Raw genomic sequence first — 20519 nt, forward strand, 5'->3', positions numbered from 1 at the left:
GAACCTGCACAGCCTTTGGTCTGTGCCAACTGCACTTGAATCTACATCTGCTAAAGGTACCTTAAGCTCTTTCCATTATCAGACTCACATTACTGGTAAACATATGAAAAATGAAATAAGGCTTATACCCTATCATCAATTTTCTAGCTTAATCAATAGGTAGCTGCCCATCAAAAATCTCTGAACCATATTTGCGTATCTTCAAAGCATTTAATTATGAAAAACTTGTTTAGTGAACCCCGCCAGACTCAAGTGCTCCAGTTAATGATGCACACGGCTTGACCATTAAGCTCGCTTTAAGGAACCCTATCAATCTCAAGTATGCCTTACTCTATTTGCACACGAAATGGCCGTCAAGTCCTTTACTTCAAGTTTTGGTAGCAGAACCAACTCAAAAGATTTGAAGATACTTCATCAATTATCCAAAGAAGTCAACTAAAAGCCAACCATGTAAGCTTATTGACCGCATAACAAAAAACTCTTCTAACTTAGCATAGATCTAGAAAACAAAATCTTGTACCATGCAACCTGATACAAGAGATAACTGGTACTCTTCAAATCTGGAACTTGCACTTCAGTAGACCTCAGGATCAAACGGGAAACGAATCATTTGCCCTACTGTGAGTATTCCTTTAAAAAATTTGCACCATTCTCCAGGATCAAAAGGCATATAAAGTAGCTAACAGCAATCATAGCTAGCATGATAGCCTCCTGGGTCATAAGGTAGTAGAAGATCATATTTCAAGTATATTGCATCTCCACAAACTTTCTCATAGCATAGCAACAAAAAGTCCCAAATTCCCATCATAGCCGAACCAAGAGGCAACATGAATTCAATCACTATGGTTTCCAAAATATCAATCTGAATTTGTGAGTCATTGAATGCCATCACTTCATTTGATAACACAAACGCTGCATGGCTACCTTCTCTAGTAGGCACAAACTCCTCTAGAGCCTCATCCAAAAGAAACATAAGCTCGTCATCATATGTTGCAGGATGTTATTCAATACTCTTGTCACAAGGAACTCGAAATTCCTCTAGCACATCATCAAGTAGATCCATAAGCTCCATATCTTCCTCCTTGGAAGAATCACCTAGTTTCTGAGTATTATCACAGGAAACCTCATCGCTTGTTTCATACATAGGCACAAATTGTTCTGGCAGCTTCACACTCCTATTCAAATATCTTTCCACTTCAATAGCACAAGTCTCAGCATGCATTACAAAGATAGCATCAATTTCTTTTTCCATAGCATCATCATAGCAAACCCTGTCACATATAGCAGTCATAGACTGATCATCATCATGCACCCCCTCTAAATATGCATCTCCATAATCATAATATTTGTATGGGTTTGCATCAAACACATATGGATCAGCATCAAATACCTTTGCATCATCATCAGTGTCCTGAAATGTAGCCATAGACATAAAACCCTCTTGCATAGCATCAACCAAAACAATTGCTTTTGCATGTAATGTTGGATAAGCATTCTCTTCATGGTCTACACCTAAAGAGCACTCCAAATGGGCATATACATCACATATTGACTCTGACAAACATGTTGCTTGATCACTGTTAGCATCTATGCTTGCATGCATTGGCTCTGAGAAACCTGTTTCCTCATTTATGTCATTTTGAGAGGATATGACTACATCCACAAAGTCACATTTTCTTTGAAATAAAGAAGTCAATCCCAATCGAGCATAAACTGTATCCACTATGAAATCATCATCTGCATGAAACAATGATTTGTCTTCCAGAAGACATACATCGATGACAGCTTCTAGATTAGCTCGGATAGAACTCTGACCACCTGCATGACATGCTTTTTGCATTAAAACAGATGGCTCCTCATCTTGTGTGCTTTCAATCTGCTGAAGCTCTAGGTCTTCACTCAATAAGAACCCGTGTATGATTGCTTCTACAAAAGCATCCCAATTGTCTGCATGAGTTCTTGCAAGAACTTGAATTTGATCCTTAATATAATCACACACAAGCTGTTCAAATTCTGCAATCATCTGAACGTCTGGCACTTTTTGACGCTTCATTTGATGCTCGTAACACTCTAGGTAACCTTTGGATTGTATTCACCATCAAAGATTCATCTCTCATCGTATACTGCATCCAATGCTGCATTCAAAGCTTCTTCATCTGCTCCTTCGTCATCATGGCTTCTACTTCAAGCAGTGATCCTTGCATCATCTTGGAAAAATTTAGAACTCCTGCCTCGCCATCAGAAACATGTGTGATGAATTCTTCAAATAATCTCTTTACCTCCTCTAGAATCTCCATCTGTATTTCCCACCCCGGATCGTTTTGCGTTTGGTTCACCAAAGATGTCGGGGGATATGTGTTCGCTATGTTAGCCGGGCAGGCGCCGGGCCTCTGGCTGTGGGAGGTGTGAAAGAGAGAGAACAAGAGACACTGACAGCTCTGGCAATCACCGCAATCATCAATTAATTGAATATTACTTTGGGTACAACTTAGTCCTTAGCCAAGGCAGGCTGCTAACAGCACCGTCACTTGGATCATCTGCTTACTAGGAGTTTAAGCTCCCATTTACAGGATTAACCGGGCCGTTAAATGACACCGGACTTAACAAAATGCTAATTCAATCTCTAACGGATGACGGTGATGGAAATTCCCTCATGTCGCTTCATTTGCTTCAGTTGCCCCGTGGATCCTGCAGTCTTCAATTCCTTACTTGCCTTAATCCTTGACAAGCTTCTTCTCAAGCTTCGACCTCCATCTTCCTTGCTTGCATGCCTTGCCAAGAACTAGCGAGCGAGCGAGAGAGAGAGAGAGAAAGAGAGAGAGAGAGAGAGAGAGAGAGAGAGAGAGAGAGAGAGAGAGAGAGAGAGAGAGAGAGAGAGAGAGAGAGAGAGAGAGAGAGAGAGAGAGAGAGAGAGAGAGAGAGAGAGAGAAATTTCCCTCCTTGACCTCGACTGGAGTTTCTCCCCTTTAATTGCTTTGACCTTGGTTGCTTGTTTATGCCCTCTCAAGCTTCACAAGAGCCGAGAGAGAGAAAGCGCTTTGCCTTGTCCAAGATCGAAAGAGAGAGCGAGGGCTTGCTTTCCGCTCCTTGCTCCGAGCCCTCCCCACCTTCTTCTTCTCCCTTCGAACCTTGCTTTTCCTGTCTCCACTTAGCTTGCTTCCTGTTCAAGCTCGAGAGAGAAAACACGAGCCTTCCTTGTTTACTTGCTTTAAGCTTCTTGCCTTCGCTCTCTTGCCCAAGCTCTCTTGCTTCACTTGGAATCCCATCCTCTTGTTAGAGAGAGAGAGAGAGAGAGAGAGAGAGAGAGAGAGAGAGAGAGAGAGAGAGAGAGAGAGAGAGAGAGAGAGATAAAGAGAGAAGCTTTGCCTTGTTTTCCTTGCCGAGCATGAGAGCGAGAGAGAGGGATCTTTGCTCCTCGCTTCGACCCCTCCCCGCCTTCCCCTTCTTCGCTCGTTACCTCCTACTTCATCCCCTCGTTCTTCGCATGTAATTGACTCCCCTCATGGCCTCTAATAATAGCCCTCACTTCCCCCTAAGCAACGATGGCACCATGGTTGCTAGGTGGGAAGCAACTTAATGATGTGGCAGGGCAGATTCAAGAGCAGCGTTAACAATGATGGAACCGGTGCCAAAAATGTTCGCCATGGGCTGCTGATGCTTTCTCGTTTCTTGGTCAACGGCGGCGTCCGAGCCTCTATTGGCTCGCTGCGAGCTCCTCTCTTCCTTGCGCTGCACTGATCCCCGCCTCCTGCCCGCCATGCGTTTTCTTTTTTTCCCCTGGCTTCACACCCCATTCACACTTACCCCTTTAGTTTACAAAGTGGGCGCTCAACTTAAGCCTCATAGTGGTGGGCGGCCCCTTTCCTTGGTTGCCCTTGGGCATTGGGCGGCCTCACCTTATGATGTTAAGGGGGGCGGCCCCTTTGCCTTGGGCGGTCACAGCTTCATAGTGGAGGGCACCACATTTGACATGCATATCATGCTTTCGTAAAGGCACCACAGTCGGTACACATATTGGACAAAGCATCACCTAGCTCAACAACTTTCTCCACAGTAGCCCACTGACTAACATTATCATTGTGAGTTTTTGTTGCCTGTTTCAGTATTGTGGACATTGCCACATCCATTTAGATGCAAGTATAAGTGATTGCTTTTCAATCTGCTCAAAATAACCAATTTCTTGGCCCTGCCTCTGTTGGGTTTATCCCGTAATCATTGCATTCCAAGAGATAATATTCTAAACACAATGCTCCTCAAGGACTTATTGATCTTTTAATTGCACTTTATTCTAGAGTAGCCTGTTGAACCCCAAAAAATCCCAAATGATAAGAAGCCAGGATGGAAAGCAGTCACAGGTTTGGTTTGGAGATTAGTCTCCAAGTGAAAGATTGTTAAGTATGGAGCCTGGTTTACCCTTGTAATTTTCTATGGTAAAAGTGCACATTTGTAAGGCCCCCATTATGAGGAGAAGCCATCGTGCGTAAAGGAAAGTCACTCGCCGGAAACCAAAATTTTCACGGCCAAAAATCAGGGGCAACTTTAGGGGGCCCGCCCCCGAGAGTTTTTTTTCCTTCGCCCGAATATTCCTTTTCGTCGGAATATTATGGCCGGATCGTGGCCGAAAAGTGGTCGGAAAACAACCGTCGGTTGGCCGGTGGTCGGAAGTCAATGGACGGTGGTGGCCGGTGGCCGAATTCAAAAGCGGACTTGTCTTCTCAAGGGCGGCCACACATGGGCGGATCGGAGGGTTCGATTTGGACTTATCTACACAAGGGCGGCTACACATGGCTGCCTCTCATGAGAGAGGGCAGCCCTTTTGGCCTATAAAAGGAGGCCATTTCTACACACATTTCATATAGTGTGAAGTTGATGCAACAAGGTGAGTGTGAGGTGGTGAGAGTGAAGCAAGGCGGGAGCTCCATTAAGGGTATAATCCCTTTGTAAACTACTTCTTGTTTTGAAGTACTAAAGCCATTGAGTGGCTGCTTTCCCGTGGACGTAGCCCACATTGGGTGAACCACGTATGTCGTGTGTACTCTCTCTCTCTCTCTCTACTCTATAAGCTCGTGTGTGTAAATATGTCTCTCTCCATTAAGTAATCTACTCAATTATCTATTTAGCTACGTCTTATTTCCTAACACCTTGCTTTGACACGTGCGACAAATGCACACATTTTTGGCACTGTTGTCGGGGAGATGCCCTGCACTAAGCTCGAATAGCACTCTATGTTGCTTTGTGGTGCAATATGAGATGTAGGAAAGGTAGAGAAAGAAGGTGTGTGGCTGTTGAGAAGGATTTGTAAACTTGTTTTTGCTGCAGTGTACTGTTTTTTGTTAACAAGGTGTTTATATTTTTTTTGCTGCAATGTACTTTGGGGTGTAGCATCTCAACTCTAGAAAGCTCAACGAGAGGAAGGAGAGTCGGTGAGAAACTTTATTAGTCTCTTGAAGCATTTGAATTATCGTTGTAATCCAAATGAGCGCTTCAATAATAATCAATTTCTTGATAGATTCATTAGGCGATTACGACATGAGGATATCTACAATGGCTAGTCATTAGAGGTATCACCACTTGGGAAGCAGTCACGACCAATGCGATCCAATTGGAGGATAATTTAATGATTCAAGGAGAAAGAGTGTCTATTGAGCCTAAATCTACTAGCTCGCAAGCATCGGGGCATCAGCTAATGCCCCTAAAGCCTATTGCTAAGGAGCCAAAGATATCTGAGATGACTTTAGCAGATCTCAGCAAGGCCATTGAAGAGATTCTTAGAGACAATCGTGCTCCACAAAACAATCATATGTATCCAAGAGGGGAGCAACAATGGTGCTCAATATGCTATGGTCCGTATAATACCAGTGAATGCCCTACTTTCAGAAGAAAATTCAATGGGAATTGCAATGCTTGTGGGAGGTATGGTCATCAAGCTAAGGATTTCATAGTATTTAAGCACGCGATGGCCAATAGACCAACCTTAGCATAGACAGACACACCTCGAGTGCCTGCATTGATGCCGGCCCCACCTCTTGAACAAATGTCACAACACATGGTCCCCAGGGTGCAAAATGTTGTTGAAAAAATACCCTTAGCACCCTTCAGTGCTAGGACCGCAACCACCACATTTAAGAACCACGTCTATGAATCAAGTGGGCTGTGTGTCATTTATTGCTTGTTTGGAAGGCTGTAAGGAAGATATAGACCCTAATATTGGCTATGGGATTGATGTGTTTGAAGAAAGTCCATAATACTACATAGAGGACTATTGGGGACAAGTCAAACTTGTCTATCAAGTAGCTGCTCTTGCTGCAAGAGGCCAAAAACTATCAATTAGATTGCCAAGAGACCACCTCTTCAATGCTATGACTGTGGAGGTCCACATCGTGTGGCCAAGTGTCCTATTAGGCTACAAAAGAACACCACAATAATGCAAACCAATCAAGCGAGCACGTCTACAATGCCGATACTCATGTGTAATCGATGTGGCATAGATCATTTGATTGCGTAATGTTCAAATAATCCAAATGCACCGAAGATCACACCATTAAACTTGATTGAGGTTACGAAGGAGCCATCACAAAGTACACTTGTGGTACCAGTAAACATCTCACACAATCGATGCTCCAAAAATGAAATTGTATTCTTGAAGAAAGAGACGTGGTGTGGGACGCATGTCTAATCTCACCATCCTATCTTATTGCAGTATTAACGAGAATCACGATTAATTTGTCCAACCATGGGACGAAGCTGACTCGACTAGTGCATAGAGGCTACAAGAGGTTGTCAATATCTTGGAAAACAACTAACAACTCGCATCTAACTCAAGCTACACTCAAGTGACTGAAATCACCAAAAGCCAATTGCTCATGGGCAAGCAAATCACATCTGTTACAACATCAAATGACATCCAAATGTAACGAAACTTCTAGGACAAGTTTATAAGACCTAAGCATACATGCCTATGGCCTCAAACCCTACTTTAGCTCAAGTTCCAAAATCGCAATTATTAATAGCAGTGGATTTTTGACCTAGTCGTTTTCGATCCAAAATGCATCTAAATGCTTAGCAATGATGCCCCAATACCCCGCCTATACTTAGTTTTTGATTTAAACATGTAATTCCTATTTATGATGAAATTAGGCCGCAAGTTGGCGACGCCAAAAGCTACAAAATACTGTGAATGGCTTACGTCAATGCGTAGAGCTCTTACTTGCGATGCAACAAACATATTTGCAATTTGACAACCGGGGAGGGAGTAAGAAGCGCAAGAAGGAGAGGAGTGAGCACCGTTAGCTCATGCTGTGTATTTCTTATCCAAAACTTAATCAAAACTTTACAAAGTTGGCTTTTATACCTTAGCCAAGGTCTAAAATGTGTAATGTCCGGCGCCCAAGACCTTTGAGACTCCACACTTAATGTATCTGCAACCTAGGTACACTAAGTGACCTATGCTTTACATCTTGGAACTCTTATTGAGCCTGTAACACGTTATAATTATCACAATGGCTAAATAATTCAGGAAATTACAATACATGGCCATTTTGGAAAAATGTGAAAAGTGTGTAACTTCAATCTTCACTGCTTCTTTGTATTCATCCTCGATGTGCATTTGTACGTCTTCGGTCCTCGGTCTTTAGCAGGTTTTGTTTAACTGACGTTGACTCAGTTAGCATTCCCCCCTTCCGATTTTAGTGCCCATCCTCGGGCATTGTCGAAAGGTGTCCATGGAGGCTGTGGAAGGTTTTGATTGGTTGTTGATGGGCTGATCTTCATGTTGTCATTGGATTTGTTGTGAGGTTCAATTTGCTGCAGCATCTTCATTGGTCTGAATAGTCGATTTTGAGAGATGATGTTGCATTTGTTCGTTGTAATAGCATCATGATGAGGTTGGTGTTTATTTTTGAAAAGTATGTACAAGGGAAGTAGAATGATGAGGTTCTAAATTATGGTCAAATACCTGGATGACCAAAGGGAAAAAACCCAATGGAAAAAAAGTGCCTTTGGTATATGCGCATTATTGGAGTACTTATTAGCATGGGAAATATTAATAAATTACTCAAGGGATTATTTGCTGATAGATATGGAATTAAAAAGATAGCAAATATGAAAGGGTAGCATGATGGAACATTGGTTTGCCTGTTGTAGTCCACTCAAGGTGCATAGGTGGAAGCAAAAAAGAGTGTCTAATGCATATGTCCAATGGTGTGACATCCTATTTATGCATACACAAAAATGCATGGAAAACAATATGCTGTGCAAGTAAGATTTTGAGGGGTTCTTCAGAAAGACGGTGTAGCTATAAAAGCATATGACATGGCTTTGCAAGCTGGTACCCCTTTAAGAATGGTTTTGGTTGACGAGGATATGTGCTCTCATCTTACTGTACACTATGCGTGAGTGTTGGACTCTATGACACGCCACCATTTGTAAGTTAATAGACTTTGACTCTTATGCTCATCTCATCCAGCATGAGCGACACGAATTTAGATATGCTCAACTCTTCCAGCTTGAGAGTAAGCCTAATAACTACGACCTTAGCACATATTTTAATATGACTTGAAGCTTTGGGTCTAATGCTTTGCTCATTTTATGGCTCAGCAGCCCGACTCTGACTATGCCAAAGAGTGTTTTTTGCACCCTGGCGACTTGACATTTTACATTCCTGTGCTTACTACAAACATTTCTTCAGGTAAAAGTAAGCTTGAATCCTCAAAAAGAGGATTAGTGAAGGAACAAGTTGGCATTGAAGGTTTCTTTTTCCATACCTGTTTTATCATCTTCAAATCTGCATTTGCGTTGGTTCAATTGTCCTTCTTTGACTGTGAAGATTCCATTGGTTGTTTGATTCTCCAATCAGGCCTGTTGATAGAAGTCTTTGATGTTGTTGGAGGCCTTTGTTCACTTTTGGCATCTGGATTTTGACTAGGAGCAATGGAAGACTTAGGAATCCAAACCTCTTGATGACCTTTGTAACTCCTTTGTTGACTTTGTTGAGCTTTAGGTCCTGCTGAGATGTTGAGATCTTCATGCAAGTTTGGTGTAGTTGCAGTTGGCTTGTGGTTGACTAGTAGCCAAATCTTTGTATACCCTGTGTAAAATCCTTGTTCAAGAAGAACATTCTTTGAGATCCATCTTTGTTTTGTATCCTTTTGTGAGCCGTGGTAGACTTCAGCATCATTCAATGTTTTTCTGTTTTATACCTGCTTCTTAGGTATCCTAGGATATTGTCGAGGTTGATACCTTGTGGGCCTTCTTTCTTGGGAGGGACTTGAAGTTACTTCATATGCTCTAACCTGTGGTTTTGGCACCCATATCTGTCTTTTACCTCCATAGTACTCCTGTTCCTTTAAGCTCCATTCTGATCCTATCCATCCCATGTGTTTGTTTTTTTGTGTTGATTTCCCGTCTTTAATCCAAATCGGATCATTGACTTTGACTAAACTGCTCTGAACAAACACTTGCTTGACTTTCCTTTGCTTTCTTGAGTACTTTGGCTGAAATATCTTTGCTTTTTTGGGTGTCTCCTTAGAGCTTCCAATTGGATCAGCACTTGACTTGAAGTTTTGAAAGCTTGACTTGCTTGAAGAAGCTGATCCATGAGGGTGTTTTGATGTAGAGGCATATGTTGTCACACCTTCTTTGCTAATCGGTGGAAGTTCCACTTTAGCTTTACCTTTGTCTGCAAGATTTTTCTTCTTTACCTCTGGTCTTGGTGGCATTCTTTGCTCAATAGCTTTCGTGGTTGCTTTTTGCTCTGTTTGATCTGCACTTATTGCATTATAAGTGACGGGTTTGATGCACTTACATCGAGATTTGCATTTCCAATTTTCTCTGTACCTTGCTTGGCAGTTGATATATTCATGTTGTCAAGATTTCTTGGACAATCTTTAGAAAACTGTCCACCTTTCATCCACAATCTGAGCAATACGCCATGACTGGTGGTATTCCAACTGGCTCTATCATGTCTAGTTCTTGACTGGTGGTATTCCAACTGGCTCTATCATGTCTAGTTCTTGCTGAGAAGCTCCTGCTTCTATGCTTGCCCAGTTGTCAGCATCTTCTTTTAAAACACTGAATATCAAGCTGTAGAATGCTCCATCTAGACCTTTGTACCGTCTTTGGTGTGGTTCTCCAATTAGATTGGCTTCTATTGGCTGATCTGTTGGATCTTCCATTACTAGCTCTCGACTATAGATCTGACCACTGTAATCCATGTACAATGAACCTGATTGCATATGCACCAACCGTATGTGTTGTTGACTTGTGCAGATTTCTGGATAAACACGTTGTCGGGGGATAAGTGTTCGAAACTTGAGCCAGGTCAGCACCAGGCTGCTGGCTGTGGAAAAATTGAGAGCGAAAAATTGTCACACCGCACAATACAACATCAATTAATTACTCGGTAATACTATCTACGCACAAAACTTGCTTGAAAATTGGTAACACCGGCGAAACTGATACGCAATCAAGAAGAAGTGTCGTTAACGACACCATTAAATAATTCTAATGACAGTTTAGGAGCTTAAACTCCCATTACAGATCACTCCGGGCCGTTAACGACTCCGCAATTCATCAAAAAGAGATAATTAAACTAATTTGCCTGTTGACGAGGAAAATCCTATTGTGTCGATTCCATCTGTTTGATTTGTCTTCAATCACTGTCTATGCCGAAGATTATTTATTCTCCTATGACTGCTTACAAGCCCTTGTTGATCTCTCCTTGCCTAAGCCGATGAGAAATAGTCTCCTTGGTTGCCTTGGTTGCAAAGCCCTTGCTTAAGCCTTGCCGAGATCGATAGAGAGAGAGCTCGCCCTTGCATGGATTGGAGATTGAGAGAGAGAGAGCTCTCCCTTGCTTAGCTTGGAGATCGAGAGAGAGAGCTCGCCCTTGATTTGGTTGGATTGGAGATCAAGGGAGAGAGAGGTCCTTCTTCTTGCTTACCCTCTTGCTCGTTCTCCTTCTAACACACATGCAAAAGAGTCCCATCTCATGCAAAAATTTTGCTATTAATAGCTCTTTTCCCCCCTTAGCAGTAGCACCGGCATCACTGCATAAGAACGCCCGCTGCTGACGTGGCAAAGTAGGATTTCGGCAACACAAAAAATCTCGCAACAACCGGTGCCGAACATGGGCACCCCGACCTCCTGAGCATATTCCGACACTGCGGCGAGGGCGTCTGAGGCCCGTGCAGGCCACTGCGTGTAATTTTTTCCCTGCGCAGCTCCCGTCCTCGCTGTTGAACGCCATCGCCTTTGTTTTTTCCTTGGCTTCACACACCCCCTAAGTTTAGGGGCCACTTTAATTTTCAAGTGGGCGGGCACTTTAATTTGGCCATTGGACGGCCATTAGATGTGGGTGGCCCTAGTTTGTGGCCCTTGGCCAATCTTTGATGGGCTTTGGGCACCACACTTGGCATACATTTAGTTTAAAGCGTTGCAAGAGCCGATATTGCAGACACGAAGCTTTGCAAAATTTACGGCACCACATTTGGCATACATATCTAGCAAAGCACTACCAAACACGGCATTCTTTGTGAGCATTCCTTGACTAACCTTATCATCTTGAACTTCGATGCCCGTATCAACCTCTCGTATAATCCACTAACCTTATCATCTTGAACTTCGATGCCCGTATCAACCTCTCGTATAATCCTACATACCTTTAAGATGCAAGTTTAGGTGATTGCATTGAAGTAAGGCCTTCCCATCACATCCGATAAAAAGTGTCAGAGTTTCTTTCTTCTCAGCCGGGTATTGCCAATTACGACCACTGCTAGCCAAGCATGGCATGAAATGACATCCCGGGCATGAGACTCATCAAGCTACTACTACTCCAGCATCCCAAACTCTGGACAATAGGCAAAACTCCTAGCTAAGACAAGGATCGAGTCGACTGGACTGGTACGGAGCCGGCCTCCGGTGTATCTTAATCGTCCAATATTTTGGCGACCGGGACTCCGATCATTGAACTGAAAAGACCGTTGTGCTCCACAAAGTGAGCACTTCAAGCCCATGCATTCATTTCATTTTTGTCACCTCAGCTACAGTTTCCCAATCCGGTATGGATCTGCAATCGACTCAAACTTCGAACTGCCATAACTTCTTCACCGTAGCTCGAATCGACGAGCCGTAAAGACAGGCCGGTAGAGCACTTCAAGCACTGCAGTTCTAGATCATAATATTCCTTTTGTGCTCATTTCAAGAATAGTTTTGGCATCATTAAGGCATCTCTTGGCCTTTTTAACCGCATTTGACATACATTCAGCATTTAACTTGTCCTGTTACCAGGCCTTAACTACTGTTGATTAATCATGTAAGCTTCAAACAACTTGATGTGCATTTTTCTAGCATCTTTATTAGCATGGGAGAGGAGCTGCATGGCATCCACCCCCTCTGAACTTGCACAGCCTCCGGTGTGTGCCAACCGTATTTATAAAGCATCATCAAGAGCATCATCAGACTCATCATCTGATGCATACATAACATTGTCTTCAGGAGGCTGATCTCTGTTAAAGTCTCCAATTTTAGCCTCACCATCTTGTTGCTTAAACAACTTAACTCTTTTCCCTGCAATAGGCACCTTGAGCTCAGTTCCATCAAGCTCGCATAACTTGTAGGTCGCATTATCATAAACATGAAGTACTACATATGGTCCAAACCATCGTTTAACCATTTTCCACATAGCAGTGTATTGGTTCTCCGGGCTACTGTCATATACAAGGACCCAATCCCCATCTTTAATAACACGAGGTCGTAGTCTGTGCTTACCATCAAACGCTGCTTTGTTCTTCAGTCTTGCTTCTTTAAGCATTACTTTAGCCTAATCAATATCTTCCTGACGCCTCTCAAGTTGGCGAATGCGCAATGTAAGCAAATCTTTGTAGACATACCTTCTTCCCATGGCATTACGGTCCAAGAGATAAACGCTTCCTCTGTAGGCATAATGGGTTTTTGCCCGTATATTAACTCAAATGGCATAAAACCTGTAACAGAACTATGTGTAGTTCGATCAGCCCATAAAGCAAATGGTAAGAGTGCAGGCCAATCACCAATATGTCCTTGGCATGCCTTTGCTAAAGCTTTAACAATAGGCGGATGCCCTCTTTCACTTTTACCATTACCCTCTGGATTGTATGTTGTAGTGAGAGCCAATTTAAGGCCCAAGCGAGCAAAGAAATCCTGAGCTTCATCTGCATCCAGCTCTCCTCTATCAGCAGTAATTCTAACAACACATCCATACCTGGAAATAACATCCTCAAGCAAGAACTTGCATATGGAACTGGTAGCTTTGGTCCGCAAAGCTCTGCCTTCCACCTGATTAGTAATATCCTCTCTTGCAAGAACAATATACCGCATCTGCCAGACACCTACTGGCATGGTAATAAGGTCCACCACCCACTTGTAGTGCATAGCCAGTGGATAGGTGGGATGCAATCCATCTTGATGTGGCACATTAGAATATTGTTGGCATATTAGGCATGTCTCCACAAACTGAGCCACATCTTTATACATACCTTTCCACCAGTAACGATCCTTAATCTTGACAAAAGTTGCCCAGACCCCTCTGTGTCCAACCCATAAACTTTCATGAAACTCCTTGATAACCTTCTGTTGAGTCGTTTTATCACAAACAACCCGCTGCGCTACTCATTTAGAGCGTTTTGGCTGCTTCCATAAATGGCCATCCTTCAGAAAATAGCCGTAAGCTTTCTTCCTGATCTTTTTGTACTCTTGATCCGTCCACCCTTCATGCTTAGTAAGAGTGCTAAGGTAGCGACCAGTCAAAAGCCATCTCCTTCATAGAACTCTTCAGAAAATACCTCAAAAGTATGAGCAATATTGCCACAATTTGCATGCAGATAAGAAGACGAACAGAACTTCAAGCCAACATCATCACTTGTGGTCAGCATCTCTTCTTCATCTTCAAATCTAGCTCTTAATAACATATCTGCAACAGGATTATCTCTACCTGCAATATGAAAAAATTCAGGATTAAGAGATTTAATATAGGCTATCCATCGTAGCGTAACAATATCCGGAGTAGAACAATTTGCAATCATCCCTATCAGTGGCAAGCAATCTGTCTCTACCACGACTGAAGCTCCAATAAAGTATTCTTATCAGACCTTAGAGCAGTAGCAACGCCCCAAAGTTCTCTCTTAACCTGTGGGTAGCCTCTTTGGCAAGCATTGAGCACTTTTGCTCCAAATCCAACCGCATACCTGTTCCCTTCTTCATCATCTTGACCTATAGCCCATCCAATACCTGTCGGGCTAGTGTCAACTGTTAAGATTACTGGCCTTCCGCATTTGTAGTCGAATTTCCTCAAGGTCGGAGCCTCAAGGAGCATCTTCTTTAATTTCCTCATAGCTCGTGTATGAACTTCTTCCCAAACAAATCTTTTACCTTTTCTCAACAATTGATAAAGCACTTCTACAACATGAGCAAAATGTGGCAGCCAAATAAGATAGAATACACATGCACCCAGAAACCGACGAACTTCAGTAACCGAAGAGCACGTTTCCTTCATCTTTTGAATAGCTTCAGCTTTATCCCGACTTGGCCTTCTACCTTCTGAACTGCACATGTGCCCTACAATTAGAACCTCTTTGGCACCAAAAGTTGATTTTTGCTCTGAAAGTGTTAAGTTAACTTCTTCAAGCCTGGATAAAATAGCATCACAGTCAGCAATATGTTGAGCAACAAACTGTCGGCACCCCCTCTGATCTTTTACTTCATCTTTTGAGCCTTCCTCACAACCCTTAATCGATAGATCATCAATGAAAGGCATAGTAACATGTGGGATAAAGTCCCTTTGCAGTTCATCATATGAGCTACAGAATTAGTAGCACCTTGTGGGCAAAGTGCACATCCTTACCAACGCCTCGTACTAAGATCCCTGCTCTCCAAAGCTAACTAAAATTGATCATATCCAGAATAAAGATCACCCATAGAGTAAATTGACCTACCTGCAAAAGCCTCAGCAAATTCATCCACAATTGGGCCGGTACCCACATTGCGGATTGTTACCTTGTTAATAGGATGCATATCCTGTATAAACCTTAAAGTACCATTTTTCTTCAGAACAGTGAACCATCGGTTAGAGTATGGCGCACATGATGGTTCCAAGATTCCCATTTGTATCTTCTCATTAAGCAAATTGATAAGATTTGGCAAGTGAGCTTTAGGAACTGGAATAGGACGTAAACTCCATGGCATGTGAGGAACAGTGAATATAACCATAGGTGCAACAACACTTGGATCCACACACCCAATCTCACTTGGCTCAAAGGCAAAATATTTACCATGTTTTTCGAGCATACCTTGAAAACACTTGATTTCCTCTTCGTTGAGAAAACCATCTTCTCCCACCTTCAGCTGCTGCTGCAATGTCTCTTTAGTGAATTTGTGTCCAATGTTCTTAGGATTTCTGAGCATAGGCTGTCAAGAAGCTTCTTTAAGTACTTCATCACTTCCCTCTGGTAAAGGTGTAGCCACAGGTTTCACTTTCTTTGCAACTGTCTTGTACTTCGTCTCTACCTGTGCTTCAACTTCTTTATCCAAGTCATCCTCAATATGCATAAGTGCCTCATATATGTTCAGCTCTTCATACATGTCCATTGAGTGCACTTTAACAAATTCAGTTCCACTTTCTAACCTGTTCTGCTTGATATCCGCAAGCTCTGACATAGTATCAACATAAGAGATCTCTTTGAATATTCCTGATATCACATCATCCGGTTCTAGCACATCACATCACATCCCTGCAAGTCACTTTGAATGCTTGGAACATATTGTTTCTCCCATTTAGTTAAAGCATTAAATTTCCTGTAAAATACTGAACCCTCAAATGTCACCCCAAAAATCATGAAGAGAAGGTTTCTCTTTACGAGAACTTCTCCTCACTTGCACCACCATAGTACCGCTTTATAGTGGCAACCCAAGAAAATCCTGAGCAAATCTTTGTTCTTTAAACTCCTTACATATCTTTGGCATTGGACGATCACGTAAACTGTCTTTGTTTCTAGCATGATCAACACATACAGTTAGAAATTGAACCGCTTTTTTACCATCTCGGCTTCGAACCCTGGCATAGGCCGAGCCATCATCTAGCACCTTAGTTTCCATCCGCACAGCCGTAATGTAGGGTTGTCCTAGAATCAATGGGTAGGAGGAATGCTCCTGTATAAAAATGTTTTTCTCATCACAGACATCCCCAATAGTTACCTTAACATTCGCGCATGCACCATAAAGATCTCCAGGAAGCATGTTGGCAGCTCGAATTCGCCACCCGTGATCCACATCAATAGGCCACTTCCCCTTTTGGTGCAAATTCTTTGCCATGAGATTGATTTCTGAACCATGGTCTATGAGGGCTAAGACCGGCTCCTCAATGTCGCCAAGCTTTACCACTGTTTTTGTCGTGGCTCTTGCCCAATGAGTCCTCGAAAAGTGACTCTTGGGCATATAACTTCTTCATTTTCCGTCATTAAAATGCATGTTTCTTACCTCAGGTATAATCGGGCTTGGAATCACCACAGACTTTGGCTCTTCTTCTTCAAGATCTGCTAAATACTCTTCATAGTCTTCCAAAATTGCTTCAATGTGACGAACCACTTGGCTTTTAACTGGATCTGACTCTTGATCACTTGGTACTTGTCGCTTTCTTTTTATAATGTCGATGATCTCTTCGTGGAACTTGCGCTTAGCAAGCCCAAGAATATCCCCCAAGGTGAGCTCCACTTTACTATTTGGGATACGTTCTTCAAAAAATTTCTTCAAATCTGTAGCCAGTTCAATATCAGACTTGAGTTTATACGAGGGCCGTTTAGGCTTACCTTGCTTCTTGTCCTTCGGAGCCTCTTCCATAACCACCTCCGGAGCAGGTTTAGGAGCTAGCACTTCTTCTTTCTTATTGCTGGATCTCGTCGGCCTTTTTGATGCCCCAGCCACCTCTTCATCTCTTTTCCGCTTCTCTTCCACCATAGCTTCATTGGCTTGAGCTTTAGCAATATAAGCATATACCGAAAGAGAATCCACTGGATCGGTCCACCCAGTGGTTTCTCGAATTGAATTTCCCACCTGTCGTAACTTCCCGTATGTTACCTTACCTGCTTCTGCTGTCTTTAGAGCATATGGCCACAACTGGCCCTTTGCACCTGTACCATCATCATCTTCCTTACCACAAACTTGCAGCCCATATGTAGCTGCTTCCACAAGGGCAACATTATGTTGTATTTCCTCCACTATCTTCTTCATTCCGCCTCTGCCAAAGTTCAAGCGGAGCAGTTCCCCTGTTGCCCTGAGATGAATTTTCTTCTCTTTCCAAAAAACCACGTTCTTCTTATAAGCTTCATCAAACTCATTACACTCTCTCACAAACCTGTGGTCTTCACTCTTGCACCACATGCATCGATCCCAATTTTTACGTGGTGGCTGCTGCTGCTGCTTAGGTTCAGAAGTAGACACCTTTGCAGCTAACCCTTCAAATTTAACAGTTCTAAAATTCAAATTTAGTTCTTGAATACCTTTAACGAGATCGTCAAGAACAGGCCCCTTCACTTTGGGTAATGTAGCGGGCGGCTTCTCTTTAATCTCTTCTTCATCATCATCTAGTACCTCGATCACGATTTGCTTATCAACTCGCTTCTGTCGTTTTACGATCATGTTCACCGCTTTAGATACTATTTTCCAATCTGATGTGAATCCCAATTCTCCCGCCAGATCCTCCAATAATTGCACCAAATTCTTTTGTAGTCGCGGATCAGCAGCTTGAATAAACAATTCCACCTTTTGATCCCTCAAGGAACGTTGTTCTGCTGACGATAACTGATCAAACTTCTTTTCAAACTCTCGCAACAGTTCTCGTGCAGATAAATTTTTACCCTTCTTCTGCACCCACTTCGAAAAACTCTGTCTGGTTACCCGTTGAAAATCCTCCAAAAAATATTCCTCTTACAGCGCCTTCTTTAAATCCTGCCAGTTCAATCCTTGCACCGCTTGAATTTCTTTAATCCGGGCCCTAAGTTCCAGCACCGCAATCACATGAAATCCTTCCATTGAATCTTGGTCTTCAATACCATTATCTTCCATAGACTGCTCATACAAATTGCAAAATTTTGAAATATCTTGGCCCTCAAACCGTTGCAGCTTTTCCGTAACACTTTGCCGAGCTTTGCAAATCCGCTCTTGCAAATTATGTTGCTGTTGGGCAGCCTGTTGCTATTGCATGTATGCTGCAAACTGCTGTATCATCTGCTGCATGGCTGCCTCTTGTGGTGTAGACATAGGATTCAACAATTTTCCCACCCCGGCTCGGGTTTCGCGTCGGGTTCACCAGGTGTCGGGGGATAAGTGTTCAAAACTTGAGCCAGGTCAGCACTGGGCTGCTCGCTGTGGAAAAATTGAGAGCGAAAAATTGTCGCACCGCACAATACAGCAGCAATTAATTACTCGGTAATACTATCGACGCACAAAACTTGCTTGAAAATTGGTAACACCGGCAAAACTGATACGCAATCAAGAAGAAGTGTCGTTAACGACACCATTAAATAATGCTAATGATAGTTTAGGAGCTTAAACTCCCATTACAGATCACTCCGGGCCGTTAACGGCTCCGCAATTCATCAAAAAGAGATAATTAAACTAATTTGCCTGCTGACGAGGAAAATCCTATTGTGTCGATTCCATCTGTTTGATTTGTCTTCAATCACTGTCTATGTCGAAGATTATTTCTTCTCCTATGATTGCTTACAAGCCCTTGTTGATCTCTCCTTGCCTAAGCCGATGAGAAATAGTCTCCTTGGTTGCCTTGGTTGCAAAGCCCTTGCTTAAGCCTTGCCGAGATCGATAGAGAGAGAGCTTGCCCTTGCATGGATTGGAGATTGAGAGAGAGAGAGAGAGAGAGAGAGAGAGAGAGAGAGAGAGAGAGAGAGAGAGAGAGAGAGAGAGAGAGAGAGAGAGAGAGCTCGCCCTTGCTTTGGTTGGATTGGAGATCAAGGGAGAGAGAGTTCCTTCTTCTTGCTTACCCTCTTGCTCGTTCTCCTCCTAACACACATGCAAAAGAGTCCCATCTTATGCAAAAATTTCGCTATTAATAGCTCTTTTCCCCCCTTAGCAGTAGCGCCGGCGTCACTGCATAAGAACGCCCGCTGCTGACGTGGCAAAGTAGGATTTCGGCAGCACAAAAAATCTCACAACAACTGGTGCCGAACATGGGTGCCCCGACCTCCTGAGCATCTTCCGACACTGCGGCGAGGGCGTCTGAGGCCCGTGCAGGCCACTGCATGCCCTTTTTCCCTGCGTAGCTCCCATCCTCGTTGTTGAACTCATCGCCTTTGTTTTTTCCTTGGCTTCACACACCCCCTAAGTTTAGGGGCCACTTTAATTCTCAAGTGGGCGGGCACTTTAATTTGGCCATTGGACGGCCATAAGATGTGGGTGGCCCTAGTTTGTGGCCCTTGGCCAATCTTTGATGGGCTTTGGGCACCACACTTGGCATACATTTAGTTTAAAGCGTTGCAAGAGCCGATATTGCAGACACGAAGCTTTGCAAAATTTACAGCACCACATTTGGCATACATATCTAGCAAAGCACTGCCAAACACGACATTCTTTGTAAGCATTCCTTGACTAACCTTATCATCTTGAACTTTGATGCCCGTATCAACCTCTCGTATATCCTACATACCTTTAAGATGCAAGTTTAGGTGATTGCATTAAAGTAAGGCGTTCCCATCACATCCGATAAAAAGTGTCAAAGTTTCTTTCTTGTCAGCCGGGTATTGCCAATTACGACCACTGCCGGCCAAGCATTGCATGAAATGACATCCCGGGAATGAGACTCATCAAGCTACTACTACTCTAGCATAAATCTGGACAATAGGCAAAACTCCCAGCTGAAACACCGACTGAGCCGACTGGACTGGTACGAAGCCGGCCCCCAGTGTATCTTAATCGGCCAATATCTTGGCGACCGGGACTCCGATCACTGAACTGAAAAGACCAATGTGCTCCACAAAGTGAGCACTTCAAGCCCATGCATTCATTTCATTTCTGTCACCTCTGCTGCAGTTTCCCAATCCGGTACGGATCTGCAATCGACTCAAACTTTGAACTGCCATAACTTCTTCACCGTAGCTCCAATCGACGAGCCGTAAAGACAGGCTGGTAGAGCACTTCAAGCACTGCAGTTGTAGATCATAATCTCCCTTCCGTGCTCACTCAAGCAGAATCATTTTTGGCATCATTAAGGCATCTCTTGGCCTTTTTAACCGCATTTAACATACATTCAGCATTGAACTTGTCCTATTACTAGGCCTTAACTACTGTTCATTAATCATGTAAGCTTGAAAAAACTTGATGTGCATTTTTCTAGCATCTTTCTTAGCATGGGATCGGAGCTGCACGACAACGTGGGTTGATTTTTTGAAATTCTATCTGCACTTCATCTTTGAGCTTACAATACCTGGCTCCACTAAAGTCTGTGGACATTTGGGAGTTCTCTGAATCTGGCTTCACTA

General features: G+C 43.1%; 1 protein-coding gene and 1 pseudogene across 1 annotated transcript; both read right to left on the reverse strand.

Moving 5' to 3' along the window:
• Positions 1–1000: 1000 nt before the first annotated feature.
• Positions 1001–1840, reverse strand: LOC147436779 (uncharacterized). The gene has a single exon (XM_086486475.1). It carries the CDS (start codon positions 1838–1840, stop codon positions 1001–1003), a length of 840 nt encoding a protein of 279 aa, XP_086342601.1.
• Positions 1841–17952: 16112 nt separating this feature from the next.
• LOC147436780 (uncharacterized) overlaps positions 17953–20519 on the reverse strand; it is a 30768-nt pseudogene continuing 28201 nt past the window's right edge.

This window comes from Adiantum capillus-veneris, chromosome 17 (genome assembly GCF_014529385.1).
Source record: "Adiantum capillus-veneris isolate H3 chromosome 17, ASM1452938v2, whole genome shotgun sequence".
In the NCBI taxonomy this organism is placed as follows: domain Eukaryota; kingdom Viridiplantae; phylum Streptophyta; class Polypodiopsida; order Polypodiales; family Pteridaceae; genus Adiantum; species Adiantum capillus-veneris.

What these genes read in the sequence shown, in the direction of transcription:
- LOC147436779 (XM_086486475.1), bottom strand. Translation starts at nt 1,840, where the DNA reads ATGCAAAAAGCATGTCATGCAGGTGGTCAGAGTTCTATCCGAGCTAAT.